The following is a 26,848-nucleotide window of genomic DNA, read 5'->3' as shown; positions in this document are numbered from 1 at the left end:
GGCCCCCGGGACTCAATTGCAGCTGTAGAAGCGGGCTACTTGTCGTAGCAGGTCAATTGACTCGAATGAAGCCTTTCTTGAGCAGAAACTAGTGATTTAGCTGTTCTAATTAGCGAGTCGTATCGAGCGATATTTCAACAAGGAAGTAGAGGGCTTTAAGACGGTAATGGCTACTACTTTAAGGTTCGTTACTTCGCAAGCAGAAGGGTTGTCAAGCAGCGGGAAAACCAACGGACGAGGATGGCTTTGAGACGAAGTGGGAGCAGTGATGCAGTGTCGCCTTTCATCAAGCCGGATAGGAACCGGAGGAATTTCTTGAGAGCGATGAGAAGCAGAGGTTCAACACCGAGACCGATGGTGAAGAAGGAGGACCCGGATGCTGAAGCGGCCAGGGAAAAACTAGTTTTGGGTGGCGGAGTTGAAGGCGGTGGGTTTGGCAGAAGCACCAAGGTGAAAGAGGAGACGGCGGAGGAGTACGACGAGTTTCCGTTGAGGGCAGTGGCTAAGGAGGAACTGGAGAACATGAGAACTCATCTGTTGAAGTTCCAGAGCAAGAAGAACATCAATCCGAGTAAGGATTTCCATCTGCCCATCAGACTGCATCGTAAGGACACGAGAAACTTGCAGTTTCAATTGACCAGAGCAGAGATTGTGCAAAGACAGAAGGAGATCGCAGAATTCAAGAGTAAGCAGGAGCAGGAGAGAAGCGGTGGCGTGAAAAAGGAGGGCACCGGCACGCCTACGCCAGGGATCGGCACTCCAGCGGATGCGAAGGACAGCACACCGGTGCCTTTGGCGTCACCCAGTCCGGCGACAGCTGGCTCGCCATCGGTTTCGTCACTTCCTTCCACTTCCTCAGCTGCCACAACTGGAACATCTGACGTGAAGATCGAAGAGAAAAAAGGCGCGACGCCAGTGGCCACCAGGCTTGAAGACGCTGGGCCTGCCGCTGATCCAACCAAGGTGGGTATGGTAAAATACGACGGCCAAGAGGAAGTCACCGATGTTGTGCCTGGGACTACGGATCCACTGGCAGACGTGGCACCCGATGGAGGTGGTCGTGCCAAGAGAGGCAATGTAAGAAGGAAGACTCGTCAACTCAAGGTGCTGGATGAGAACGCTAAGAAGCTGAGGTTCGAGGAGTTTTATCCTTGGGTGATGGAAGATTATGACGGCTATAACACCTGGGTCGGATCCTACGAAGCTGGCAACTCGGATTCTTACGTTCTCTTGAGCGTTGAAGATGATGGAAGTTTCACTATGATCCCAGCCGACAAGGTTTATAAGTTTACGGCAAGAAATAAATACGCTACACTTACGATTGATGAGGCCGAAAAGAGAATGGATAGGAAGAGCGGAGAAGTGCCTCGTTGGTTGATGAAACATTTGGATGATATAGGGACTACCACCACGAGGTATGACAGAACGCGAAGGAGATTGAAGGCAGTTTCGGACCGAAGAACGGCTGAAGAAGAACGTAGCGATAATTCTGAGGTTGAGCTGGATTATGACGAGGAATTTGCTGATGACGAAGAAGCGCCCATTATTGATGGTAATGAACAAGAAAATAAAGAATCGGAGCAAAGAATAAAGAAAGAAATGATGCAAGCAAACGCTATGGGATTGCGCGATGAACCTGTATCTGATGAGGAAGACGAGCTATTCAATGAGAAGAAAATAGATGAAGAAGGTGAAAGAATTAAGAAGGCTCTACAAAAGACTGAACTAGCGGCACTTTACTCGTCAGACGAAGACGAAGCTAACCCTTATCTCTCTGAGTCTGACGTTGAGAATAAAAAGCAAGCAGACCAAGTGAAGAAGGAAGCGTCGGATGAAAACCTCTCAAGAAAATCGTCGCCCAGGAAGCATTCTAAATCAGCGGCGGCAAAGGTGCATAGAGAGCCACAGGTTAGGGTGAAGAGTATCAAAGACTGCATCATTATTCTGAAGGCCGACAAGAATATATTGAAAAGTTTTCCTAAAGGAGAATGGAACCCCAAAGTGACCAAGCGTAAGAGAGAGGAAGTCGACGCGGATCTCAAAGACAGTACAAATAAGAGAGTCAAAGTTGAAGAGGGATCTGTTCCATTAATAACGGAGCAGGGGATTATCGATGCGATTGGCGACGGCGTAGTGAACGTTAAGGAGTTCGGAAAAGCCATAAGAAAGAAATATCCAGGACCAGAAAACAAGCAGTTGATGGTTGCCATCGTGAAAAAGCTCTGTCGGGCAGTCGACAAACAGCATATGGAATTGAAAAAATAAGTGACACATCGTGTGTACATGCACGCAACGAGGGCACGAAAGAGAAGTGTATATTAGGTTTCAGTAAAGTTTTTACATAGCGAGTCTACAAGAGTTTCCACAATCATGCGACTTCAACGACAGCTTCATCATCGGATTCTTCTTCTTCGCCATCACCTTCATCTGCGGCCTTGGACGGTAATTCTTCCAATTGGTCATTTTCTGGCTCGCCCCTCATTAGGACGTTGACAATTCTGTAACACAAGTCAGCCACATCTTCATCTTCGATGTTCTTATGCAGCTCTCTAATCAATGGATAAACCGATTTACTTCTCAAAAATTCTCTACCGACTTTCGTTGTACACAAAAGCAGAATACTCTCCAGATGGCTACAGATGATGGCAGGAACCGGATCTCTGGTCTTATCCTCAGGCAACAGCTGTAGCTCATCAGGCAGGTTGAACATGTCCTCCTCGTCTATCTCAGAATCCTTGGCACTGGCGATAGGCAGCAAAATGTAGGGCAAAAGGTTGATCTGTTCATCGATCAGTATCCTTTCATGAGTCTCAGAGTCGAACAGAGAATTTTTAATGGTAGATGCAACACCTTCTCTCCTAATCTTACAGTCGTACTTTTCCGTAAAGACCAGTAATTTCGATAGAGGCACCACTCCATCGTACTCCTGTTCTTCGATGAAGTATTGTCTGCCTCTCTTAAATCTGGAGATGTCAGCAAAGAAATACGATAGGAAATCAAAATTAGCATATTTGTTCAATTTTCTATCATAGCCTTTGACAAAACAATCCATTAGACAATCGATCAGCTTGTCACTCTTGAATACAGAACGATCCAACGAAGGCAGGCTCTTATCCGTATTCTCTCTCGTAAAGCAGAATACTTTGGTAATCACGTCCTCTTTGGCTAAATTGCTCAGCAGAACACACATAATATCAGCGCTGGTGTTCTCTAAGTCACAGATCTTCCAGGTCAACCATTCCAAATATTCTTCATCACTAGCAACTAGCTTCCTAAGCTGATCATCATCGCAGAGATTGGCCAGGATAGTCACCGACTGCTGCACCAGCACTTTAGATTTTTCTTGCGACAGGTTTTTCAAATCTTCGATGGCTTTACAGTTATCATACTTGAAGATGGCAGCGGTAGGCCCAGTACTGAATCCCACAAGGTTATCAAGGGCGATCTGTCTAACGGCAGGCTGCGAAGAGTGTAAAAAAGAGACTAATTCCTCCAATTGACTAGGCATTATGGATTTTAGCTTGCAGATTCTTCGATGAGTTGGATGTAATACGAATAAAATGAAAAATTCACCTACTGAAGATGTACACAACAACACTGATCGGTCAGACACACAATGGATACGTTTGCCAGTATCAAGAGTGATGTGAACGTTGCTGCCAATAAGAAGAGATTACTACTGTTGCAAGATAGTACGTCGCTTGTGGTGGGTATCGCTGCAGGTATACTGCAGCTCGAATCGCTGAACGGGTTTTACATGTTCATTGGTAGTTTCCTGAGTATCGGAGCCCTCTACATCATATGGATTTGTCAATTGAAGCCGCACAAGTACTATCAAAGTCCCGTCCAGGAGGTGTTTTTCGAACCGTTCTTCAGGGAATTGATGGGGTTTGTGATGGCATGGACTTTCTCCTATGCTTTAATAGGATAGGTATATATAACAGATTTGGGTTACATAATATGTACATGCGAAAACTATGTACAGTCTCAAGAATTTTAAAAGCGTAGATGTATATTCACAGCAACAGATAATTCATAGTTTAACCGATTCGACCAACGAAGCGAGTTTTTCCACACTTGCCAAGTGTCTGTTACCCATCGAGTCTGATTTGTTCAGTTTGTCCAGATATGCCCTGATAGCGGTGACGATCAATCTCTTGTCCTGACCCTCAGAGACACCAACCAGTTTCTGCACTACGTAGTTAGCGAACTGGTCGCGCATCATGAGGATTATCGGCGCCGAGTCTTCCAGCTCCCTTGCGTGCGACTCGCTGTGAGGGAGTATCTTGGACATGATGAGCGCCTTCTGCGCCGGAGACCCGTAGATGACAGCTTTCTCGACCACGTTTGACGCAAACTTGTGCTTGGAGAGTTCGACCACATTCTCAGACACCGTGTCGACGATCATCTGCTTCGTTGCTCTCATCTCGGGATACGACTGCGCGCCGTTCTGCTGCAGGATGTGCTGGATCACGTAGTTACCGTACTGGTCCTGCACGAGGTAAGGAATAAACTCTTTCAACTCTGCCAGGATTCTCGACTGATCGCGCTCCGACCCAAACTCCAGCAGCCGCTGCACCACCCGGCACCCGTACGAGTGCGTCGACAGATGGTAGATCTGGCCACCGAGCGAGTCCAGTATGTAGGGCAGCTTTGCCATCGGGATCCGTTCGATAGCCTTTTGGATCACGTGGTTCCCGTTTTGGTCCTTGATCATCACCAGCACGCACGACGACAGCTCGTCTGCGAGCGCGATCCTCTGCTGCGGCTCGATGAACTCGAGCGCCTTCTGGATCACCCGGCACGCGTACATCTGCATCGACAGCTTGCGCATCTTGCCCGCGAACTGCGACACAAGCACGTCCCGCTGCGTCCGGGAACCGTACTCGAAAAACTTCTGGATCACGTAGTTGCCAAACACGTCGTCGCTCAGCTCGATCGCGTGGTCTCTGATCTCGTTGAACACCACTTCGCGCTGCGACGCCGTCGCCGCCGCCAGCTCGTGCTGGATGAACCGCGACCCGTGCTGGTCCCTGCAGAACTCGAGCACGTACCCGAGAATGTCGTCGAGGGTGTAGCTCCTGTTCCCGGAGTTCATCCGGAACTCCTCCAACACGGGCGACCTCGCGGGCCCCGCGTTGCCGCCCTGCTGCCGCTGCGGCGGCGGCGACGAGCCCTTGCCGGCCTTCTTCTTCCTGCCCTCCAGGTACGGGTTAGCGCGCGGCTTCCTGCCGCCCTTGCCGCGCTTCGGCGCAGCATACACCTCGCCATCGGGCACAAACGGGAACGGCTCGACCGCGAACCCGCCCTGGAACGGCGGCTCCGCATACTGCGGCTCGCCCGGCCGGAACACGGGCGCCTGGGCAACGTTCCAGATGTTTCTGAAGCGCGGCGGAAACTCCGCCGGCTCCTCTTCCGTTTCCGCGGGCTCCGCGCCCTGCTCCAACTCCCGCGTGCCCTCGATCAGCGTCTTGCCAAACTTCTCAAAGAACCCGCCCCCGCCGTCTGCCGCGGGCGGGCTCTGCGTCGACAGGATCGGCCCGCCGATGCTGGCCGAGTACTGCCCCGCACCGCCCGCCCCCACGTACTTGAACCGCTGGCCAGACCCGTACCCGGGCGCCGTCCCCACCGACAGCGCGGTCCGCCGCGGGCCCTCGGTCTCCGTAAAACTGCTTCTTCTGAACCCGCCCAGCTGCGGAGCAGCGTGCGGGTTCGACAGCGCACTCAGTGACGAAACGATCGACGCCAGCTCCGCGTCCAGCGCCCCGCCCCCCGGCGACCCTGCCCGCGAGCCGCCGCCTACATCTACCGCTGCCCATGGATCCATCTGCTCCGCTGCCTCCCTTGCTCCTGCTGCCACCGCTCCCTCCTCTCGTCTCTTATTATACTCGCCGTCGCACTGCTCGCCGACCGCTTCTCCCTCCCGCCCCACGTGACCCGAAAAATTTCTCGGAAAAGAAAAAAAAGCGCTCGAGGCCTGAAATTTTCTGCCAGACGCATTGGATATATAGAGGGCCCAGGACCGCGATCTGGTCGTGGGAGTCCGTCGAGAGCGGCGGTCGAGCAGACATGAGCGAGAGCGGTGCGTTTGCGCGGATCAGGAGGCGCGGCGCCGGCATGGTGCGCCGGGTGCCGGGGTCCGGGATCATCGGCAATAACAAGTGCTATAATTACTTGGTCGGCGTGTGGGGCAGCCGGCGGCTGCGGAAGCGGGGTAGAAAGGTTGTCCGGGACACGCAGCCCGTGCTCGAGAGCAGCGACTCGTTCTCGGACACGAGCACGCTGGTCAACAGCAGCGGCAGCTCGCGGTCGAGCACCTTCGGTGCGTCGACCGCTACGCTGCTCGACGACGAGTGGGTCGGCGGCTGCGTGGAGTCGAAAGAGCTGCGGGCGGTCGAGGAAGAGGTCTGCGTCGACGTGCGGGAGTTTGTGCGCGCGTTCAACCACACGCGCGCACACGAGCTGGGCCGCGAGCGCCACCTGCACTACTACCAGCTGCCGTTCCCCTGGCGCGAGAACCGGTACATCATCCACGGATACCGGTTCTACGACTCGCACGCCAAGTCGCTGCTGTCGGTGGTCAACTGGTACGGCTGGCACAACGAGACGTGGAACATCTGGACTCATCTTGCCGGTGCGGGGTATCTGGTGTATCTTGGGGCGCGCGACTTCCCGCGGTCGGAGGTGTGGCGGTCCGCGGAGGTGCCCCTGCCCGCGAAGCTGGTCGTGTACGTGTTTCTGGCGGCGGGGCTCAAGTGCATGTGTGCGTCTGTGTTCTGGCACACGTTCAACGGGACGTGCTGCCTGCAGCTGCGCAGCCGGTTTGCGTGCGTGGACTACACGGGGATCACCGTGCTGATCACGGCGTCGGTGCTGACGACCGAGTTTGCCACGAGCTACGAGTCGCGGTGGTCGCTGTGCTGCTACCTTGCGGCGTCTTCTGTGCTCGGCGCGCTCGGAGTGGTGATGAACTGGTCGCCCAAGTTCGACCGGCCCGAGGCGCGGCCGCTGCGGATCAAGTTCTTTGTACTGCTGGCCGCGATGGGCGCGCTGTCGTTTGTGCAGCTGGTTGTACGCACGAGCTGGCGGCACGCGGCGCGGCTGATCGCGCCCGTGACGACCAAGTCGGTCGTGTGGTATCTGATCGGGGTGTTTTTCTACGGGTCGTTCATCCCGGAACGGTTCAGAAGCGACGTGGTGGTCGACGCGGCGATACCGACCGAGCTGGAGCTGTCGACTAACGTCGAGATCGTGACGAAGCACAGACATGTGCATTTCCGGGAGCGGCCGACGGAGGGGCCGTACAAGAAGCGGTGCTTGCGGTCGCTGTGGTGGGTAGACTATTTTGGCTGCTCGCACAGTCTGTGGCATCTGTTTGTAGTTCTCGGGGTCGTTGGCCATTACACTGCGATCCTGGAGATGTTTGGCAAGCGGTGGATCGCGCAAGACATTATTTAACGATACTCATGACCTTATTGTATAAACATTCCTGTATGTATTGGTTTTTCTGCGCTGGCGCGCACGATTTTTCACTCTGTATACAGCACTAAGTAGCCATCGAGACGGGCAGCACCGGTGGAAGAATGCCGATCAACCAGCCGTCCGGCCAGATCAAGCTGACCAATGTGTCGCTGGTGAGACTGAAGAAGGGTAAGAAGCGGTTCGAGATCGCCTGCTACCAGAACAAGGTGCAGGACTACAGGAAGGGCGTCGAGACCGACCTCGACGAGGTGCTGCAGATCCACCAGGTGTTCGTCAACGTGTCCAAGGGCCTGGTGGCGTCCAAGGAGGAGCTGAAGACGTGTTTTGGCGACGCGGAGCCCGACGCGATCATCAAGGAGATACTGACCAAGGGCGAGATCCAGCTGTCTGAGCGCGAGCGTCAGCTGATGCTGAACAAGATCAACAACGAGCTGCTGACCATCGTGAGTGCCAAGTGCATCAACCCGCGCTCGAAGAAAAGATATCCTCCGACCATGGTGCACAAGGCGCTGGTGGAGTTGAAGTTCAGTCCCGTGTTGAACAAGCCTGCGAAACTGCAGGCACTGGAGGCTATAAAATTGCTAATCGCGACACAGATTATACCGATAGCCAGGGCCAAGATGAAGGTTAAGGTGTCTGTTGGCGCCGCGGACTGCGAGGCGATCGAGCAGATTCGGAAATTGACCGCGAATGCCCAGGGCGCGTCCGACGGTACCGTGTGGAGCTTTCTTGGCCTCATCGATCCGGTCAACTACAGGGAGCTGGTCGCTATTTGCGACAAGAAGGGCTCTGTGCAAGTGATAGATATGGCCGTCATCGATGACGCCGCTTGAGGCCGCGTTTTCTCATATGTACATCTGTTTAACGCTGTTTAGGATAAACACCAGTCTCTCGAACTGTCTTGTGTCGTCGCTCCACAGCTTGCTGCTCATTGTTATTAGCAGGTTGCGTCTCTCTGCCTCGCCGACTCCGATCTTGTCAACGCCGGTCGGTAGAATCACCTGCTGGTAGAGGTCTGCGATCTGCGTGCATACCACGGGCAATTTCGCATCGTTGCTGTCTCCCAGCTTAGCGACAACCTTGTAGTTCGCCATTTGGTCATCTGCTGGCGCTTCGTTCTCATCCAATGTGTCCGAAAAGCCTGCCAACTGTCTTTCGTCGAAAGGTCTGAGTCCCTCGGGTGCAACTTCGTATGTGGTATCCATTTCACCGTTGTATCTTATCTGCAGCAATATTTCATTGCTGAAATGGGTTGCCGATATTTCCACTTCACCAGCCAAACCCAGGGCTGGTGGAATCGAAACAATCGACTCTCGGTGAAACATCTTTCACTGTTTCGAGCTCATCTCTTGTAATGTTTCGCCAGATTTTGACGTAAAATTTCATGTTGACCAAACGTATAGATCTTTGTGTGCATCGAGAAGAAAGAGCGTCAGAGTTGAAGAGCCCCGTTATTGCAGCTCTACGATGCTGGAACGAATAATAGACATCGCATATGAGATAACGTCGACCATTGTGATCGCATCGTTCCTTGTGGTTGTATCGCTCTTGGCATTATGGCACAACTTCGTGACAGCACATTTGACAAGACATCGAGATTTCAGAGATACCAGGGGCTCAAAAACTACAATAATACCATATCATGATGGAAGTTTACGGAGAAAGAAAAGTAGGGCACCAGCCGGGTCGAACTCTCCGAATTCTTCGAGCCATCCGAGTCGTGGCATAGATGTAGAAGAAGACGAGGAGCACAATATCGAGTTCGACCACACTGTCCACAGCGATGAAACTAGACCGTTTACTGGGGACAGCTCACATTGTGGATCCGATCGAGATTCCGCGCTCATGAGTGATGCGAGGTCATACGACAATGACCCCAAGCGTCGTCTCGAATTGGAAGACAATCCATTCCAGGATGTCTTGGCTGCAGAGGATCTGAAACTGGTCCCGGATCTAAAATACTACTACAAACAGTATAACATCGAGATCGAAGAGTTCGAAGTCGAGACCGATGACGGGTTCATCATTGACTTGTGGCATCTGAAACGCGACAACAACGACGATGGCCACATGCACCCTGTGCTGATGCTACACGGTCTCTTGCAAAGTAGTGGATCGTTCGCCTCAAGCGGACGAAAATCGCTGGCTTATTTCCTGCATCAATCTGGGTTCGACGTCTGGCTCGGCAACAATCGCTGCGGATTGCATCCCAAATGGAACAAGAAAATCTTGGGTAGAAATAAGCGCAATAGATGGGACTGGGATATGGATCAAATGGTTCAATACGATCTGAGAGCCTTGGTGGAAAGCGTGCTGGCGAAGTCGAAAAATGAGAAACTAACATTGGTGTCACATTCCCAAGGTACGACGCAAGGGTTTATGGGGCTGGTTAACGGTGAACTTCTGTACCAGGATGGTTACAATCTCAGTGAAAGGATTGACAACTTTGTTGCCCTGGCACCTGCCGTGTATCCCGGTCCTCTACTGGATGAAAAGGCTTTCGTCAAGTTTATGGCAAAAGGTATTGACAATCCCTGGATCTTTGGCAATAAATCATTTCTTCCTTTGATGTTGTTCATGCGCAAGATCACCAACGGTGTGATCCTGATCCCATTCATGTCCTACGTGATGTTCAACTATTTGTTCGACTGGAACGACTCTCTTTGGGACAGGCCTTTGAGAGATCGTCACTTTCTGTTTTCCCCAGTTTACATCTCGGTAAAGCTCATGCAATGGTGGCTGAGCCCGAGCGCCAACAAGATCAGTTTCAAGAAGGGCGCTGGTACCTTATTCCCAGATTCCAAGACATGGTTTCCGGTCGATAACGCGCATCCCGTCGCCAAACCAGAGGGTTTACATATGAATAGATCCCGACCAAATGCAGCTGATTATCCGCGATTTTTGATGTTCATTCCAAAGCAAGATAGATTGGTCGACGGAGAAAGGTTAATAAACCATTTCATCAATCACGAATCAACCTCCATATACAAAATTTGGTACATTGAGGAATACTCACATCTGGATGTGCTCTGGTCTCACGACGTGATAGATAGAGTCGGCCAGCCACTGATAGAGAACCTCAGACTCACCAAACAGGTCAAAGATTCTGATTCTAATTGAGCTTTCTGTCGCAGTTTGCTGGTCGTACTAAGTGATCAGGCCTAACTAACAACAGAAGCTAAAAATTGCACAGCTCATCGCATATCATGCGTCTTATAGAGAGCATCACAGTCAGTAGAATCGTTATCTTATTGTTACTCTATAAATCTGAAAATCTGAATCCACGGGATATTATCACCAATGAAGATCAAGACGATTAAAAGGAGCGCAGATACCTATGTTCCGGTTAAAAGTACTCAAGAATCGCAGTTACCACGTAACCTGGACCCAGAATTGCATCCTTTCGAAAGAGCTCGCGAATATACCAAGGCGCTTAATGCTACAAAGTTGGAAAGGATGTTTGCGAAGCCTTTTATTGGCCAATTGGGTTATGGTCATCGCGATGGTGTCTATGTGATCGCCAAAGATTATCAAGATCTGAACAAAATAGCATCAGGATCTGCTGATGGTGTGATAAAATATTGGAACATGTCTACTAGAGGTGAGATTTGTTCTTTCAAGGCGCATTATGGGTTAGTCTCAGGACTTTGTGTTAGCCCGCAGAGATCCCCTCTGAATAAAGACCAACATTATATGTTGTCGTGCAGTGACGATAAGACGGTCAAACTGTGGTCGATGAATGGTGACGATTTTGCAGGTGTTAAAGATGACCAGAATATCAATAGCACAGAAGGGCTTTTGAAGACTTTTTACGGTGACCATGCCTTTCAGGGAATCGATCAACACAGAACGAGGTCAACTTTTGTTACCGGTGGTGCTCGTATACAGCTTTGGGATACTGCCAGATCGAAACCCGTCAGTGATTTTTCCTGGGGCGCGGACAACACTACGACCGTGAGATTCAATCAAACAGAAACGGACATTCTTGCTAGCAGCGGAAGTGACAACTCAGTGGTACTTTATGACATAAGGACGAACTCGCCGACTCAAAAGATTGTGCAGCGATTGAGAACCAATGCGATCTGTTGGAACCCAATGGAGGCATTCAACTTTGTTATCGCTAACGAAGATCACAATGCGTACTACTATGATATGAGAAACATGTCTCGTGCCCTCAGCGTTTTCAAAGACCACGTTAGCGCGGTCATGGATGTCGATTTCTCTCCCACCGGTGATGAGATAGTAACGGGATCCTATGATAAGACTATCAGAATCTTTAAGACGAACCATGGCCACTCAAGGGAAGTCTACCACACCAAGCGAATGCAGCACGTCTTTCAAGTCAAGTATTCCATGGATAGCAAATACATTATTAGCGGTTCCGATGATGCTAATGTCAGACTCTGGAGAGCAAGAGCCTGGGAAAGATCCAATGTCAAGACCACCAGAGAGAAGAATAAGCTGGAATATGATGAGAAACTAAAAGAAAGATTTAAGTACATGCCTGAAATCAGAAGGATAAGTAGGCACAGACACGTTCCTAAAGTAGTAAAGAAAGCGCAAGAGATTAAACAGATTGAATTGAACTCATTGAAGAGAAGGGAGATGAATGAGAGAAGGACAAGAAAAAACATGCCCTACGTATCAGAGAGGAAAAAACAAATCGTTGGGACAGTTTTCGACTATGAAGGTAAGAAAAAGAAGAAGCATTCTAGCAAGGACGAGCATTCGGATGAGGAGGAGTAGTTAATTCGATGTTGATAGAGGCAAAGATTCTCGTGTTATTGTAATTTTACTTGGCTTAATGTCCTTTCAACCATCTATGCAAATGATCTATGTATCTATTTAATTTATATTGCTCCATTGTAGGAAGACCAATCAGTTGATCTTTGTAACTGTTTAACAATCAAGGAGGGCCAGCTTCCTTCAGTTTTACAACACAAAATGGAAGAATGGGAAAGATGTGAGATTACAATTGAATTATTTTGGACACCTTTCCTCATTTGGACATCTGAATAGATCGTTCACCGACGATCATCAGCCTAATCAACCGGAGTTTATATTGTTACATCTAGCACTTTGCCAACATCAGGTACCGATCTCTCTGACAGATCTTCCAGCAAAGGAATGATATCTAACAACTCGTTGTCATGGGTATCTGAGAACCAGGAAGAAATCGGAATGGCGTGCTGAGGATGGAAGATGTAAGAGGCGGGCGAATTATCCAGTATTATAATCTCGGAAAGCGGTCTGCCAATCTGTGACAGATTCTTGATATAGTTACCTTCATAGTTGTAACATGACTCTCGAAACAATCTGTGATGAACTGATTTATGCTTGTCCAAGATATCCAAAAGAGGATCACCATACCTTGAAACACTAGCAGTGAAGACTACCACTTCATACAGCGAGCCCACTCTTTTCAAAAACTCATCGACACCGGGTCTCTTGATAACATAAACGTTGTGAATTTGGTCATCAATGTCAACAGGTAACACGAAATCTGCAGTGCGGAGGTACTTGAAAGATGAGTGTACCAATGTCTCATCAAGATCTAATACTAGACATTTTTTGCCCTTGAATTCCGGAGTCTTGGGGGGCAATAACGTATTGTAGCCTTGAGCGTGAGCCTGGCCTAGCTGCAGCTCGGTGAGATCAACAAACTCTTCTTCATCCTCATAAGGTGGTGCCATATCATAGTCTGCACTTTCATCATTAGTATGGCTGTTTTGCAACGCTATGTCGGTATCTTCAGCGCTGCTGCAGTTCTCGCCTTCATGCACGGTTGTGGTCAACTCCCCACCATCTGACACCACTATATCACCCACACCCCGAGCTAACTGTGTTTGAGTCTGTGATTGTTGTTGCAGGTGTTGATCGTAACTAGATCCCCCAGTACTTGTGTCCGTTTCGCCGTTGTATACATAAATAGCATGTTTATCCTTTTCGTTAGTGACTTCCTCGACTGACTTGGTATTCGCCGTGCCCCGAGCCTTGTCCTCAACACTTTCGCCTTCACCTATTTCATCCTCCTCTTCGTCGTCATCGTACTCCTTGTCTTCGTCGTCATCTGCATCACCATAATCTGCTTTCCTTAAAGGCGGCGTTCGTTCGTTGCGTTCTTTTCTTCTATTCGAATCCCCACTAGAGTTGCCATACCTCTTTTTTCCACCCGAACCCGAAGTCTTGACCTTCTCGTTGGCCTCCTCCTTCTCTTCCTCCACGCCGACGTTCAAATCAGAAGCTTTCTCGCTAACTTTAATCCTGTCATCATTTCCCGTTCTCTTATTGTGATTTCTCCTATTCGTACCATTTGCAGTCCCTTGTCCATTATTGCCGGATAGATTCTGGGATGAGTACGCCATCTTTTGAGAAGACTTCGACAACGTTGAATGAATGTTCGATTGAGAGTTGTGCACCCCAGTCTGAGATTTCCCTTTACTATATCCCGCTGCGTGCTGTCCTGACTGCCAATGCGACTTATGTTGTGAAGTATCTGAAGAGCAACACAAAATAGACGCTATGAATCCCATCTGAATGGCTATCAAAGATAGAAAAGCACTTTAACACTCGAGACCACGGTACCAGATTGCTTAACTCCAGCCGCGAACCCTTCTCGCCAGGGACTGTGCTTCCTCAGGTACTCTTCGCCACTCTAGCCACACAACCAGATCCTGATGCGTGTCAATTATTCTCAATAATTCAAGCCTCACACAGTAAAGTTCTTTAAAGGGAAGAATACCAGCAACTGCTTGTCGAATTAGCGTCGAAGCGACTCTTCAAACTGCTGAAGAATGGGAAAGTAATCAGCACTTTCTGTACCGGGTGTGAATCCTAATTGGAATGCCTAATCAACCGCTAGTCGTATTCTTGCTAGTCCATGTAACTTCATTCAGCTCTGTTTGCCACTTGGGCAATACAAAATTTTCTTGCTTGTTGAATCACGTGACATATTGAAAGTCTTAGAAATTTTAGATGAACTTCGTTTATAGCTGAAGTATATGAGACTTAAGATGATAGGCAGCTAGAATAATTGTTTGATTTGGCTGTTGGTTACTCATTCGGCAGCCTCATTGTTAGCCAGATGGACAATGCACCGGCTAGTACTTTTGCGACACCGTCGCGTCCCATTACTAGGGAGCAATTTCACTCTCTAAGACAGAAAATGGTAAAGGAATCGCCGCGACTTTACAAGAATAAGATTCTGTCTGATCCTTCCGAAAACACCGAGCGGAGAATCCGTAGTGCTCCAGTAACGCCCAGGAACTATGTTAGGGAAACTCGCGGAACACTTCTACGAAACACTAATCTTGCAGATCTAAACTCGCGACAGCTGGGTGAGCTAAATGATGATCTGGTCAGTGGTAAAGAGAAACCGGTATCTGGCGAATTGGGAAACAAGACAGCAGGCTTTAATGCTGCTGAACCGGGGAACTATGAAAACCCGGTGCTGAACAAGCTGGCTAGCAGAACAGTGAATAAAGAGATGGAGACTCAGATCATCGTGACTAACTTGATCGTGCTGGCGATATGGGACCTGTTTACCAAGTTTCTGAAGATATTCCTTGATTATAGTCATTTCGGCAAGGTTATAGCGTTGCTTGCTCAAGAGAAATTTTCGAAGTTGAAGCTGGGGATATGGATATATAGACTGAATCGCGAGTTCCCGTGGCTCGTGAAGAGATTATCCTGGTCGAACTTCGATACTGTTTTCCATCTTGTGGTGGCTTATAACGTATTGGGATCGTTATGGAGACTTTTCTCGAAGGTTAAGGTAAGCGATCTGAATCTAAACAGCTCTCAAAGGGAGCTCCTAGGATTACGATCTAATGACGAGTTTGCTGACTCGCACGCCTCAATCTCTTCCAACAAGAAGCCGCATGTAATACTGGATCAAAACAGGCAAATCCCAAGGGCTATAGAGGATGGTACGCAACAGAACCCTTCAGTTCCAGCCACGCCCTTCCTATTCAAGTCGTTGGAGACTCCACTGAAGGCAAAACAAAGAGAACAGAGCCGGCAGCAACAACGAACACAGCTGGACCTGCAGAGACAGGCACAAAGTGCATCTGTGAGTAAAGTGAATGCTTTCGGTTCCAACTTCGACAAGACAGAATCGAGGCCCGTGCCCTGGACCACGTCACAGATCAGCCCCGCAGGTTACATTCCGAGTAGCAAATATGCATATATGATGAGCTCGCCTAGTCCAAGGAAAAGAATGTAGATTATCATTAGATAGCACTATCTACCAATAGTCTGGGAAGAGAAACTTCAGTTTCTCGAGGGTCTCCTGCGACATAGCCTCTGGCTTTGTCGAGATCGACATTTTCACCGATCCACGCAGACCGTCGCCCGTCTTCATGAATTCGGGCAGATCGTGAGACATAGCCTCAATAACGCTGGCGGCCAATGCGTTAGCGTTATGCCCGTTGTTAACCAAATGGCCCAGCACCACCTCCACGGTGACGGGTTCTTCGTCTTCTCTCCAGGCGTCGTAGTCGGTAGACATGCAAACCATCTGATAAGGCAGCTCGCACTCCCGAGCCAGCTTCGCTTCTGGAATGACGCTCATGTTGATCACGTCACCGCCGAGCAATCTGTACATCCGGGATTCTGCCCTTGTGGAGAATTGAGGGCCCTCCATGCACACAACCGTCTTATCCTTGTCGAAGTGCAACGTGCAAGGCTTGCCCTCATTGGTCAGCACATCTCTGAACTGGTAGATATACTTGGCAAACGACTCAGAAAACGGATCACCGAAACCGACATGGCCCACCAATCCTTCCTCATTCAGATACGACGACTCTCTGATGCCCTTGGTTCTATCGATGAGCTGCTGAGGCAGCACAAAGTCCCTCGGCTTAATGGATTCCTGCAAAGAGCCTACGGCGCTGAACGACAGCACAGCTTTACACTTCAAATGTTTAAGTGCGGCCATGTTAGCCCTGAAGGGCACTTTGGAAGGTGGCAATTGGTGGTCTAGGCCATGTCTGGCAAGGAAAGCCACATGGAGGTGTCCATTGGCCCCAATAAACTTCGAGATCGTTATTGGCGACGAGGTATACCCCCATGGCGTCGCCATACGTGGCAAAACAGCGATCTTCTCTAAACATGGCAGATGATACAAGCCGGTCCCACCGATAACACCGAGATCCACCTCGCCCTCGAACGTAGTGGGCAGTTCAGAATCAGACATCTCACCCTATCTCGCTTTACTGTATATCACTGCAGCTGCATATATATATATATATATATATATATATATATATATAGATCTCTGCGACGTTTCGAGCTGCCAGAACTATTCACATGAAAACAACACCCATAACCCACGTGACACAATCTGCCACTCTAATATTCAAATATCGAAGCCGTAACTCTTCATGCACTTCTTGTACGCCTCGACAAACACTTTGCATTTATCAGAGTCCTGTCCATTGAAAAGGATGCACTGGTCTCTTTCATCCTTCTCAGGAAGGCAGACGCAGCAAGGCTTAGGTTTATCGGTTTGCTTTTGAGTATTCCTCTCGGTCTCAGACATTACTTGTGTCCACTTACTAGCATTCGAGTCGGGTGTGTTGAGAGATCGCTGCACCTGTACTCCACTTAAACCAGCCGGCCCCAACTCAAGCTGTTGGAATGCTGATAAATACGAAAGCATCCCATACGAACTATTACCCGCCCTCGTGGGGAAAGAAGCTCGGCGGCTAAAAAATGTGCCTTTAACATCGTTTCTAACGGAACTCAGATGATTGGACATCAAATGAAAGCAGATAAACCGTCGTGCAAATAACAAGATATTGCTAGGGGGTGAGGAGAGGGAGAAGGCAGGACCAAGAAAAACCAGCGCGCTTCGCGCTCGATTTTCGGCAGTAGGGTTCAATAAGACTAGTAGAACTTTTTCTTTGTATTAGGGTTGGCAGGTAGTCTCTTGCTACTGCTCTGTGGTGGGATGTGTTGGTCTCCGTACGCAGGCTTTTTAGTCGTCATTCTTTGCCGAACCGGTTGTTACGTTAAATAATACTAGCGTGTTCCGAAAAAGGTTTTCTTGCAACGGTAGTAATTAACATAGTAATGCTGTTACAGGGATCCCTAGTCGACTCATTCGATCAGGTAGAAAGTGAAAGAAAGAGAGATAGACAGAGCGAGGTGGCCATTCGAAACAATCGTACTCTCTTTTTGTCAAAAAGATCAAAAATGACTGACTCTAATGTTAATGATCAGGTTGCCGATGGTGCCCCCTTCAAGAGTCAATATCAGTTAAGGAGCAAAGAGAAAAGCTGTCATGCTCCCCACAGTCGGACTTCTTCCCCTAACGACAGGGGTGTGACTAATCCTCAGCAGCAACAGCATAATAATAATCACCACAGCGCCGGTAATAAGAGTGCGGAATCTGGCCGGATACGAAGAGGACCGATTTTGTTGCGGAGAACTTTGAGTAGTCTTTCGATGAGTGCTGTTAATAGTGGGGCCCGGGAGTCTCGCGACGGTTCGGGTCCCGGAGAAGAGTTGTCTCGCTCTACCTCGCCGGGCGGTCAGTCTGGCGGATCTCATGTGCGCGCGAAGCGTCATTCGCTAAGAAGCTCTATCGGCGGCAATCAGGACGAAAAAGTGGCACAGGCGCAGTCGCCGCCATCGCCGCCGTCGAGGAAGAGATCGTTTGCAGGAGCGCTGTTCAAGAAACTCGCCGGTTCGGGTTTGCAGAATATGGAGAGCGCTTCGCATTTGGTCCCGGATGATGCGGACTCCATAGCATCTACACAGGTCAGCTCGGATAGAAGGTCGTCGCGGGACTCGGGACAGTCGCTGCACTTTGTTGAAAGCGTACCTTCGACGTTGCGCCGCAAGGTGAGTAACTTGGTTCATGGGTTGGGTCACGAGACCGAAGGTTCTGCGGCAGGCGGCAGTGGTGCTGGCAGCTCGGCGGCTAACGCGGGCATGGCTCCGATCAAGAAATCCGTGACGGCTTCGGATGAGTACAAGAGGAAAGACGCAGACAGGCCCAATCTGGCCCGACATAGGACTATCCACCTATTGATTCCATCGACTTCGTCGCCAAGCAGCCGTAGAAGCTCGACAGCAAGTACGGGTTCTTCCATTGCGTCTGATACTGTGAAGGAGAGCGCCGCGGAGAATAGGAACACTTTGGGGAATCCGGTCGGCAAGCGGTTTTTCCAGTTGGATACGAACTTGGAGAACGTTTCTGATATTACAAAGTTATTGGAGCCGCTGCCAGCGGCTCCCGAGGAGCCGCCGACGGAACAGAACCCGGTGAGGAAAAGTGCCACTGGACAATTTGCATCGCGATCTCATTCCACCGCAGAGCTAGCGCTCTCAAAGACGTCATCCAGGACAAGTACCAAGGAAAACTCGCCCAGAGTGAAGGCGACGCAATGGATCGCCCCCGAGAGCTGGGATGTTGACGCGGACTTGGAAAGAGCAAGAGCAAAGAAGTATGGTCACGGAGAAGCAGCTTCGAGCCACAGACGAAAGAAGATTCAACAGCAGTCTGCCTCGAGGAATTCTTCTGTAGAACCTTCAACCGCACCGGGAAACATCTCGAGCAATGGGCCCAGCGCGCCCAGCACGTTGCAACGGAATTTTGCTGGCAGTTCGCTGGAGGGCGATGGGCCAAGCGTAGATAAGGACTTTTCCAATGAGGCATATTCCACTACCGACAACGATGAATTGGAGTCGTCCATCTCCGAGTCATCGACTTCGGCATCTGACTATATCTCCTCACACACGGAAGATTATATGGCTCAGGAGCCTAATCGAAGTAGCGAATCAGAGACAAGATCAAAATCAAGTTTAGCATTGAGCATCATTGCCATCAATGGCGCGAGAGATGAAGACGCTATGAGCAAAGATGTCTCTTTGGCCGATGAGAAACATGATAAAGTGGAGTATGAGCTGGAGCGTTACTATAAGGATTTCAGTGATTTGGATCCCAAACGTCATTATGCCATTCGTATTTTTAACACCGATGACACCTTCACCACATTATCGTGCACGCCGAATACGACGGTTAGAGAAGTTATTCCAGCATTGAAAAGGAAGTTCAACATTACATCACAGGGCAGTTATCAGTTATCATTGAAAGTTGGTAAGCTTTCCAAAATTTTAAGACCTCTCGCTAAACCAATCATTATAGAACGTAAATTACTGCTTTTGAATGGTTATAGAAAGACGGATCCGTTGCATATCATGGGTATCGAAGACTTAAGTTTTGTGTTCAAGTTCCTCTTTCATCCTGTGGCTCCATCACATTTAACCCCGGAGCAAGAACAAAGACTGATGAGAAGTGATTTCATTCATGTGGACTTGAGAGGGATGGATCTCACCACTCCACCAATTATCTTTTATCAGCACACTGCCGACATCGAATCTCTGGACGTATCCAATAACGCCGATATCTTTCTACCATTGGAATTCATAGAATCTACTATAAAACTAACAAGTTTGAGAATGGTCAACATCAGGGCGTCAAGATTTCCAGCTAACATTACTGAAGCTAGTAAATTGGTTTCCCTTGAATTACAAAGAAACTTTATCAGAAAGATCCCCAATTCGATACTCAAATTATCCAATCTAACGATCCTTAACTTGCAATGTAATGAATTGGATCGATTACCGAAGGGTTTCGGTCATTTAAAGAATTTACAGCTGTTGGATCTTTCGTCTAACAGATTTGTGCACTACCCAGAAATTCTCAATCAGTGTACCAATTTACTTCAGATCAATTTGTCATACAATAAGATAAGTTCTTTACCGAGAAGTGTCAATCAATTAATTAAACTGGCCAAGATGAACCTGTCTCACAACAAATTGACAGAGATTAACGACTTATCTGGTATGAAAAATTTGAGGACTTTGAACTTGCAGCATAACAGAATTGGTTCGATTAAAACTTGTGCGTCAAACCTACAGAACCTATTTCTGACAGATAACAGAATTTCCAATTTCAATGATATACTACCGAAGCTGAGGGCGCTGGAGATTCAGGAAAATCCAATGACTTCGATATCGTACAAAGATTTCTATCCAATGAGTATGACCAGTTTGTCTTTGAACAAGGCAAAGCTTGCAAGCGTTCCAGGTGAGCTGTTCGTTAAGCTATCCAGACTCGAAAAACTGGACCTGAGCCAGAACAACCTGACCCAATTGCCGGAAGAAATATCCCTACTGAACAGACTAGTGTATTTATCTGTTGCTAGGAATAAACTAGAGAGTTTGCCGTCAGGATTTCCTAAGTTGACAAGCTTGAAAACGCTTGATTTGCATTCTAACAATATGAGAGACCTGGTTGATGGTATTCAAGATTTGGAATTGACGAGTTTGAACATATCCTCTAATATGTTAGGGAACTCCATACTCAGCACTCCTTTTTATCAAAAAATCACATGTGAGTCTAAGTTAACCAAGACACTAATGTTCCTCCTTGCTGCTGACAACCAGTTTGATGACCAAACCTGGCCCTTCTTCAATTACTTCGAAAATCTAAAGCTATTGAATTTATCTTACAATAATTTCCAAGATATTTTCAATTTGAAACTGGAAAATTTGCTGGATCTTTACTTCTCGGGCAATAAGATTTCCACTTTGTCGGGTGATGTAGTGCCTAAGTGGAAGTCCTTGAAAACTTTGATGCTAAATGGAAACCATCTGCTTTCTTTGCCTGCGGAACTATCTCAGCTATCGCATTTGAGCGTGTTTGACGTCGGGTGTAACCAGCTCAAGTACAACATCTCAAACTATCATTATGACTGGAACTGGCGGAACAACAAAGAGCTGAAATACTTGAATCTGTCAGGTAACAAAAGGTTTGAGATTAAATCGTTTGTTGATCGAGAGATTAATGCCGATCTTTCGGACTTAACTGTACTTCCAAACTTGAAGGTTCTCGGACTGATGGATGTGACCTTAAACACAAGCAAGGTTCCTGACGAGAGTTTCAACTTTCGTATGAGAACTACAGGATCAATGTTAAACGGTATGAGATACGGTGTGGCAGATACCTTGGGTCAGCGGGATTTTGTATCATCGAGGGATGTCACTTTCGAAAGATTTAACGGGAAGGATGATGAAAGCCTGATATGTTTACATGATGGGAAAAACCAGGATGCCACATATGGTCATAACATCTCGAAACTAGTTAGAGATGTTTATGACAAAATATTGATACGACAACTGGAGAAGTATGGCGACAGTGATGAAGGTGTTAAGAAGGCACTGCGTTTCAGTTTCCTGCAATTGAATAAGGAAATTAACGTCATGTTAGGTTCAGTGGACAGCGGAGCAAACGTTGCAAACCTTACATCAGCAGATTTACTCAGTGGTGCTTGCTCCACAGCGGTATATATCAAAGGGAACAAGGTTTTCACAGCTAACATTGGTGATTGTATGGCGATATTATCAAAAAACAATGGTGATTACCAGAAGCTGACAAAACTTCATGTACCTTGTAAGCGAACGGAGTACGAAAGAATACGAATTTCTGGTGGTTATGTCAATGATGATAAACTTGATGGTGTGGTAGGTGTCTCTAGAGCAGTTGGCTTTTTTGATTTGCTACCCCATATTCATGCCTCGCCAGATATTTCTTTGGTGACTCTGAATAAAGCCGACGAAATGCTAATTATTTGTACCAATAAGCTTTGGGACTATATGGATTACGAAATGGCTTGTGACATTGCTCGTGAGAATAGCGCGGATCCCATGCTTGCGGCAGCCGCCATGAAAGATCACGCTATTGCTTACGGATGTTCAGACAATTTGACAATCTTATGTTTAGCACTTGATAAGAGTGCTGATCAACAGAATCATTTCAGTTTGAACAAAAACTCTTTCATAAGAAGAAGTACTTTTGAGGACACTACACTAAGGCGGTTGCAGCCTGAAATTGTACCGCCTACGGGAAATCTGGCCATTGTTTTCACCGATATAAAGAATTCAACCTTCCTGTGGGAATTGTTCCCAAACGCTATGAGGACAGCAATAAAAACACATAATGATATCATGCGTCGTCTTTTAAGAATTTATGGAGGGTACGAAGTCAAAACAGAAGGTGATGCCTTTATGGTGGCATTCCCTACCCCAATCAGTTCACTTGTATGGTGCCTGAGCGTTCAGTTAAAACTGCTAGATGCTCAGTGGCCTGAAGAAATAACATCCATACAAGATGGGTGCTTAATCACTGATAAGAATGGAAATAAAATATACCAAGGGCTGTCCGTTCGTATGGGAGTGCATTGGGGTTGTCCCGTACCGGAACTCGATCTTGTTACTCAGAGAATGGATTACCTAGGACCTATGGTTAACAAGGCTGCAAGAGTGGAGGGAGTTGCTGATGGAGGTCAGATAACTCTGAGTAGCGATTTCTGCATGGAACTTAATAAAATTATAAAACTTCATGAGAGAGTTGTCAAACATAAAGAACCACTGAAAGATGTTTACGGTGACAAGTTTGTTGGCGTTGTGTTCGAGAAGGAGATAGCTATGCTTGACAGCATCGGCTTTGTTTTATACGAGCACGGAGAGCAGAAACTCAAAGGCCTGGAGACAAAAGAATTGATAACCATATGCTACCCCAGGAGCGTAGCATCTCGGCACAAGTTTATTTCAGAAGATGAACAGACGAAGCTTTTGAATGAGAAAGCTATGGTCAGACTGCGCGCAGTATCAAGAAAACTGGAATCGATCGTATCTGCCGTATGCGGGGGATTAACTGAAGTCGGACAACGGGCTGGCTCGGAAAGGATATCTGTAATCGACGAGAATGCTCAAAACTTGATTAAGCTCGGCGCTGGCGCGTCAGACGCGGACGTGCTGGCGTTCTTTGAGCACCTACTGACCAGAATTGAGTCTTACATCGCTATTCTCAAGCTAAAGCAAACAGTCTCGCATAGTCTGGATTGTTACAAATTTTACGACAACAAGTCAGAGCCAATGACCGTGTTCGAGCTATTGGATGGAATATTGGGAAAGCTGCAGAGCTGAATTGATTAGTGCCATTTTCGCACCGAAAATACAATGTCATATGTTCACATTCATTTGTTTGTTTAAACAATTGTTATTTACGTTTATGATGAAGGACATTTTCAAAATGCAATATTCTCGTAGGGTACTATAGACTAGAAGGGCCATTCGTGAGCAGTAACGCAAAACTCTATCATTTCTGAGCCTCCAAGTCTTTCAACTCAATCGCTTTACTGCCATCATTAGCGCTCGATCGAAGACCGGCGTCGACCTGTGCGCTGCCAACGGCAGGGTCCACTAGACCTTCGAAAAAGGTATCTCTTAACTCCTTCCATCTCGTCGTCCACGTACTCAGAAACACCAGGATCAAAGATGATAGCAGCTGAAGAAGAAACCACGAGAAGGATGGCACTTTACCAGTGGTTATTAAGACTATTATCAGATTGATAGCGTGGATCGTGACAGCAAAGTCCCACGCAAGCTTACTGCGACCCACAATGACGGTCAAAAATATCACACATATCAGCGAATCCAACAGCCACAGGATGCAAAGAGAAAGTCCGAGCGTAGTATCGTAATTAATATACTCCCAGGAAAACAGCCAGTTTTTGATCTGTAAATCGTACCCAAACAGTTTAGCCCAGCAATAGAACAGTATCGAAGCAGTAACATAGTAAAAAATTTGTAACAGTATGATTTGCAAAGCAATCTTGTTAGGCGAAAGGGAGTCCTGCTTAAAAATCTGAGAGGGTTTCAGCTCATGAGGTATACGCATATACCTTCTGAACGACAGGAGGAACATTATGTGATCGAGAGAAGACAGCGAATCAATTGGCAATCCGAGCTTGGAACCTTCACTATCAATCTCTTGTAGGTCTCACCTTCAGTTGATCTAGTCAAACAGCCTGCTACTAAGCTGTTCTTGTTGTTGATCACTATCGACGTACGAAAAATTTGAAGATTTAATGAAAGTGATGAGATGAGATGCGATGAGGAAGAAAGAGTGCCAGGAAGAGATCAATTGCTGTCGTCGTTTTCGTTCAAGCTTAGTCTGTTCATAATTTTTCAGCACTATGAGTAAAATAGACTTCCTGTCTGCAGATTTTGTGCCTACGATTAGTGACAGTGAAGATGACATACCAAACCTCGATGATCCTGAGGATCAGATAAAGCCTGTCACTGCTGGAAAGGCAGCCGGGGACGTGAAAGATAATGGTAGGAGCCAGAAATCGAAGAAAAACAAGTCTCAGAGAAAGATGCCTAACGGCGGCGATGAGGATAAAGAGGGCGATAAGGAGGACTTGAATCCAGATTTTCACTTCAATGTGGCAGTCGACGATGAGGTGACCAAGTTTGACGGGTGGGAATTCCTCGGGGACGATAAAGATGGAAATTCGACCAAGAAAGATGTTGATTTGGATGGCATTATTAGAAGGAAGGGTGGTTTGATAAATGCGGCTCACATTGGCGGTGAGAGTGAGGAAGAAGAAGAGGAAGAGGAAGAAGACGATGACGACAGCGAAAAATCGCAAAGTGCTGATGAGGACGACGATGACGAGCTGGCGTTAGATGGCTTTGGTATGGGCAGGAAACTCGAAGAAGATGGATCGTCAGCAGAAGAGCAAGAAGAATCAGTCGACAGTGATGAGGAGGAAGCAGAGCAGGGCGCCGACGCCTCAAGCTCCCACCAGGACTTTGATAGGGAGGAGGGGGAAGAAGAGGAGGAGGAGGAGGACTCTCCGGAAGAGAAGGCCAAATTTTACGCACCCGAGAGTGAGAGCGCGGAAGCGACCAAACAGGTGCACGCTGATTTCAATAGTTTATCCTTATCACGTCCCGTCCTGAAAGGTCTCAGTGATTTGGGATACGTTAAACCATCTCCCATTCAGAGCGCAACCATCCCCATCGCTTTATTGGGTAAGGACATCATTGCCGGTGCTGTTACAGGTTCCGGTAAGACTGCTGCATTTATGATTCCCATCATAGAACGTCTGCTATACAAGCCGGCTAAAATTGCGTCGACGAGAGTCATCGTGTTAACTCCGACTCGTGAATTGGCAATTCAAATTTCCGATGTTGGGAGAAATCTTGGAAAATATGTAAATGGCTTGACGTTTGGTCTAGCAGTTGGTGGTCTTAACTTAAGGCAGCAAGAGCAATCCCTAAAGTCACGGCCCGATATTGTCATAGCTACCCCAGGTAGATTTATTGATCATATCAGGAACTCGGCAAGTTTCAACGTTGATTCTGTGGAAATATTGGTTTTAGATGAAGCCGATAGAATGTTGGAAGAAGGTTTCCATGATGAATTAAGTGAGATTATGAGCCTCTTACCAAGCCAAAGGCAAACATTACTGTTCTCAGCTACGATGAATTCTAGAATCAAACAACTGGTCTCTTTGTCTTTGAAAAGACCTGTCAGGGTGATGATTGATCCTCCCAAACAAGCAGCTTCAAAGCTGCTCCAGGAATTCGTTCGTATTAGGAAGAGAGAACATCTGAAGCCGTCCGTGCTATTTCACTTGATCAAAAAACTGGATGGAACGGGGCAAAAGAGAATGGTCGTTTTCGTCGCAAGGAAGGAAGTGGCGCATAGGTTGAGAATCATCCTAGGATTGCTCGGTATAGCTGTTGCAGAACTGCATGGTTCATTGTCTCAAGAACAACGTTTGCAATCTGTCAACCAGTTCAAATCTTTGGAAGTTCCCATATTAGTTTGTACCGATCTTGCATCGAGAGGTTTGGATATTCCGAAGATCGAAGTCGTTATCAACTACGATATGCCTAAGAATTATGAAATATATCTGCATAGAGTTGGTCGTACCGCAAGAGCGGGAAGAGAAGGTCGTTCTGTTTCATTGGTGGGGGAGTCTTCACAGGACAGAAGTGTTGTCAGAAGCGCTATTAAGAGTGTCGAGGAAAACAAGGAAGGTCAGTCATCTGTGGTGGGGCGGAACATTGATTGGAAGCAAGTTGAGGAGATCAATAAGTTGGTGAGTTCCATGGACAGCACAATCGATGAAATCTTAGAAGAAGAGAAAGGTGAGAAGGAGATTTTAAGAGCCGAAATGGAACTACGTAAAGGTGAAAACCTTCTCAAACATAAAGCAGAAATAGAATCGAGGCCGAAAAGAACATGGTTCCAAAGTGAAGCAGAAAAGAAGAATGCCAAAATGGTTGGGGCATTGGCCAAAAACAAGAAGACCATTAACAGCAAGAAACGTAAGAGGCAGGAGGCCATAGAGGATGCTCCTCGTGCTTACAAGAAAACTCAAAAAAATCGTAAAGATGACCAAGAAAGAGCCTTCAAGAAGCAGAACAAAAAAACTGGTGGAAAAAACAACAAAAAGGCCAAAAAATAGGTCCGTTAGTGAAAAAATTCGGTGTG

At 47.6% G+C, this 26,848-nt stretch overlaps 16 protein-coding genes across 16 annotated transcripts; 9 read left to right on the top strand and 7 right to left on the bottom strand.

Moving 5' to 3' along the window:
• Nucleotides 1-240: 240 nt before the first annotated feature.
• Nucleotides 241-2,265, top strand: TFG1 (transcription factor IIF subunit TFG1; the record flags this gene model as incomplete). The annotated part of the gene is made up of 1 exon (XM_037284313.1): nt 241-2,265. The coding sequence occupies one exon, from the start codon at nt 241-243 to the stop codon at nt 2,263-2,265; it is 2,025 nt and encodes a 674-aa protein (XP_037140209.1).
• Nucleotides 2,266-2,368: 103 nt separating this feature from the next.
• On the bottom strand, nt 2,369-3,508 carry HGH1 (Hgh1p; the record flags this gene model as incomplete). The annotated part of the gene is made up of 1 exon (XM_037284312.1): nt 2,369-3,508. One exon carries the CDS (start codon nt 3,506-3,508, stop codon nt 2,369-2,371), a length of 1,140 nt encoding a protein of 379 aa, XP_037140208.1.
• Nucleotides 3,509-3,616: 108 nt separating this feature from the next.
• Nucleotides 3,617-3,931, top strand: EMC6 (Emc6p; the record flags this gene model as incomplete). The annotated part of the gene is made up of 1 exon (XM_037284311.1): nt 3,617-3,931. One exon carries the CDS (start codon nt 3,617-3,619, stop codon nt 3,929-3,931), a length of 315 nt encoding a protein of 104 aa, XP_037140207.1.
• Nucleotides 3,932-4,033: 102 nt separating this feature from the next.
• Nucleotides 4,034-5,827, bottom strand: PUF3 (mRNA-binding protein PUF3; the record flags this gene model as incomplete). The annotated part of the gene is made up of 1 exon (XM_037284310.1): nt 4,034-5,827. The coding sequence occupies one exon, from the start codon at nt 5,825-5,827 to the stop codon at nt 4,034-4,036; it is 1,794 nt and encodes a 597-aa protein (XP_037140206.1).
• On the top strand, nt 5,818-7,458 carry IZH3 (Izh3p; the record flags this gene model as incomplete). Its single annotated transcript, XM_037284309.1, has 1 exon — nt 5,818-7,458. The coding sequence occupies one exon, from the start codon at nt 5,818-5,820 to the stop codon at nt 7,456-7,458; it is 1,641 nt and encodes a 546-aa protein (XP_037140205.1).
• A 125-nt stretch (nt 7,459-7,583) lies between these two features.
• On the top strand, nt 7,584-8,315 carry SDO1 (guanine nucleotide exchange factor SDO1; the record flags this gene model as incomplete). Its single annotated transcript, XM_037284308.1, has 1 exon — nt 7,584-8,315. The coding sequence occupies one exon, from the start codon at nt 7,584-7,586 to the stop codon at nt 8,313-8,315; it is 732 nt and encodes a 243-aa protein (XP_037140204.1).
• A 12-nt stretch (nt 8,316-8,327) lies between these two features.
• On the bottom strand, nt 8,328-8,807 carry IRC25 (Irc25p; the record flags this gene model as incomplete). Its single annotated transcript, XM_037284307.1, has 1 exon — nt 8,328-8,807. One exon carries the CDS (start codon nt 8,805-8,807, stop codon nt 8,328-8,330), a length of 480 nt encoding a protein of 159 aa, XP_037140203.1.
• Nucleotides 8,808-8,949: 142 nt separating this feature from the next.
• Nucleotides 8,950-10,602, top strand: HG536_0E04390 (uncharacterized protein; the record flags this gene model as incomplete). The annotated part of the gene is made up of 1 exon (XM_037284306.1): nt 8,950-10,602. One exon carries the CDS (start codon nt 8,950-8,952, stop codon nt 10,600-10,602), a length of 1,653 nt encoding a protein of 550 aa, XP_037140202.1.
• A 180-nt stretch (nt 10,603-10,782) lies between these two features.
• On the top strand, nt 10,783-12,228 carry SOF1 (rRNA-processing protein SOF1; the record flags this gene model as incomplete). The annotated part of the gene is made up of 1 exon (XM_037284305.1): nt 10,783-12,228. The coding sequence occupies one exon, from the start codon at nt 10,783-10,785 to the stop codon at nt 12,226-12,228; it is 1,446 nt and encodes a 481-aa protein (XP_037140201.1).
• A 311-nt stretch (nt 12,229-12,539) lies between these two features.
• On the bottom strand, nt 12,540-14,015 carry PSR1 (phosphatase; the record flags this gene model as incomplete). The annotated part of the gene is made up of 1 exon (XM_037284304.1): nt 12,540-14,015. One exon carries the CDS (start codon nt 14,013-14,015, stop codon nt 12,540-12,542), a length of 1,476 nt encoding a protein of 491 aa, XP_037140200.1.
• A 551-nt stretch (nt 14,016-14,566) lies between these two features.
• POM34 (Pom34p) lies at nt 14,567-15,706 on the top strand (the record flags this gene model as incomplete). Its single annotated transcript, XM_037284303.1, has 1 exon — nt 14,567-15,706. One exon carries the CDS (start codon nt 14,567-14,569, stop codon nt 15,704-15,706), a length of 1,140 nt encoding a protein of 379 aa, XP_037140199.1.
• Nucleotides 15,707-15,727: 21 nt separating this feature from the next.
• Nucleotides 15,728-16,678, bottom strand: MEU1 (S-methyl-5-thioadenosine phosphorylase; the record flags this gene model as incomplete). Its single annotated transcript, XM_037284302.1, has 1 exon — nt 15,728-16,678. One exon carries the CDS (start codon nt 16,676-16,678, stop codon nt 15,728-15,730), a length of 951 nt encoding a protein of 316 aa, XP_037140198.1.
• A 162-nt stretch (nt 16,679-16,840) lies between these two features.
• Nucleotides 16,841-17,242, bottom strand: COX17 (copper metallochaperone COX17; the record flags this gene model as incomplete). The annotated part of the gene is made up of 1 exon (XM_037284301.1): nt 16,841-17,242. One exon carries the CDS (start codon nt 17,240-17,242, stop codon nt 16,841-16,843), a length of 402 nt encoding a protein of 133 aa, XP_037140197.1.
• Nucleotides 17,243-17,556: 314 nt separating this feature from the next.
• Nucleotides 17,557-23,481, top strand: CYR1 (adenylate cyclase; the record flags this gene model as incomplete). The annotated part of the gene is made up of 1 exon (XM_037284300.1): nt 17,557-23,481. One exon carries the CDS (start codon nt 17,557-17,559, stop codon nt 23,479-23,481), a length of 5,925 nt encoding a protein of 1,974 aa, XP_037140196.1.
• Nucleotides 23,482-23,653: 172 nt separating this feature from the next.
• On the bottom strand, nt 23,654-24,262 carry SYS1 (Sys1p; the record flags this gene model as incomplete). The annotated part of the gene is made up of 1 exon (XM_037284299.1): nt 23,654-24,262. One exon carries the CDS (start codon nt 24,260-24,262, stop codon nt 23,654-23,656), a length of 609 nt encoding a protein of 202 aa, XP_037140195.1.
• Nucleotides 24,263-24,533: 271 nt separating this feature from the next.
• On the top strand, nt 24,534-26,822 carry DRS1 (putative ATP-dependent RNA helicase; the record flags this gene model as incomplete). Its single annotated transcript, XM_037284298.1, has 1 exon — nt 24,534-26,822. The coding sequence occupies one exon, from the start codon at nt 24,534-24,536 to the stop codon at nt 26,820-26,822; it is 2,289 nt and encodes a 762-aa protein (XP_037140194.1).
• Between the last annotated feature and the right edge of the window lie 26 nt (nt 26,823-26,848).

Source organism: Torulaspora globosa, chromosome 5 (assembly GCF_014133895.1).
Source record: "Torulaspora globosa chromosome 5, complete sequence".
In the NCBI taxonomy this organism is placed as follows: domain Eukaryota; kingdom Fungi; phylum Ascomycota; class Saccharomycetes; order Saccharomycetales; family Saccharomycetaceae; genus Torulaspora; species Torulaspora globosa.
The sequence above is the reverse complement of the archived record's forward strand: the minus strand, read 5'-3'. Positions and strand labels throughout refer to the sequence as shown.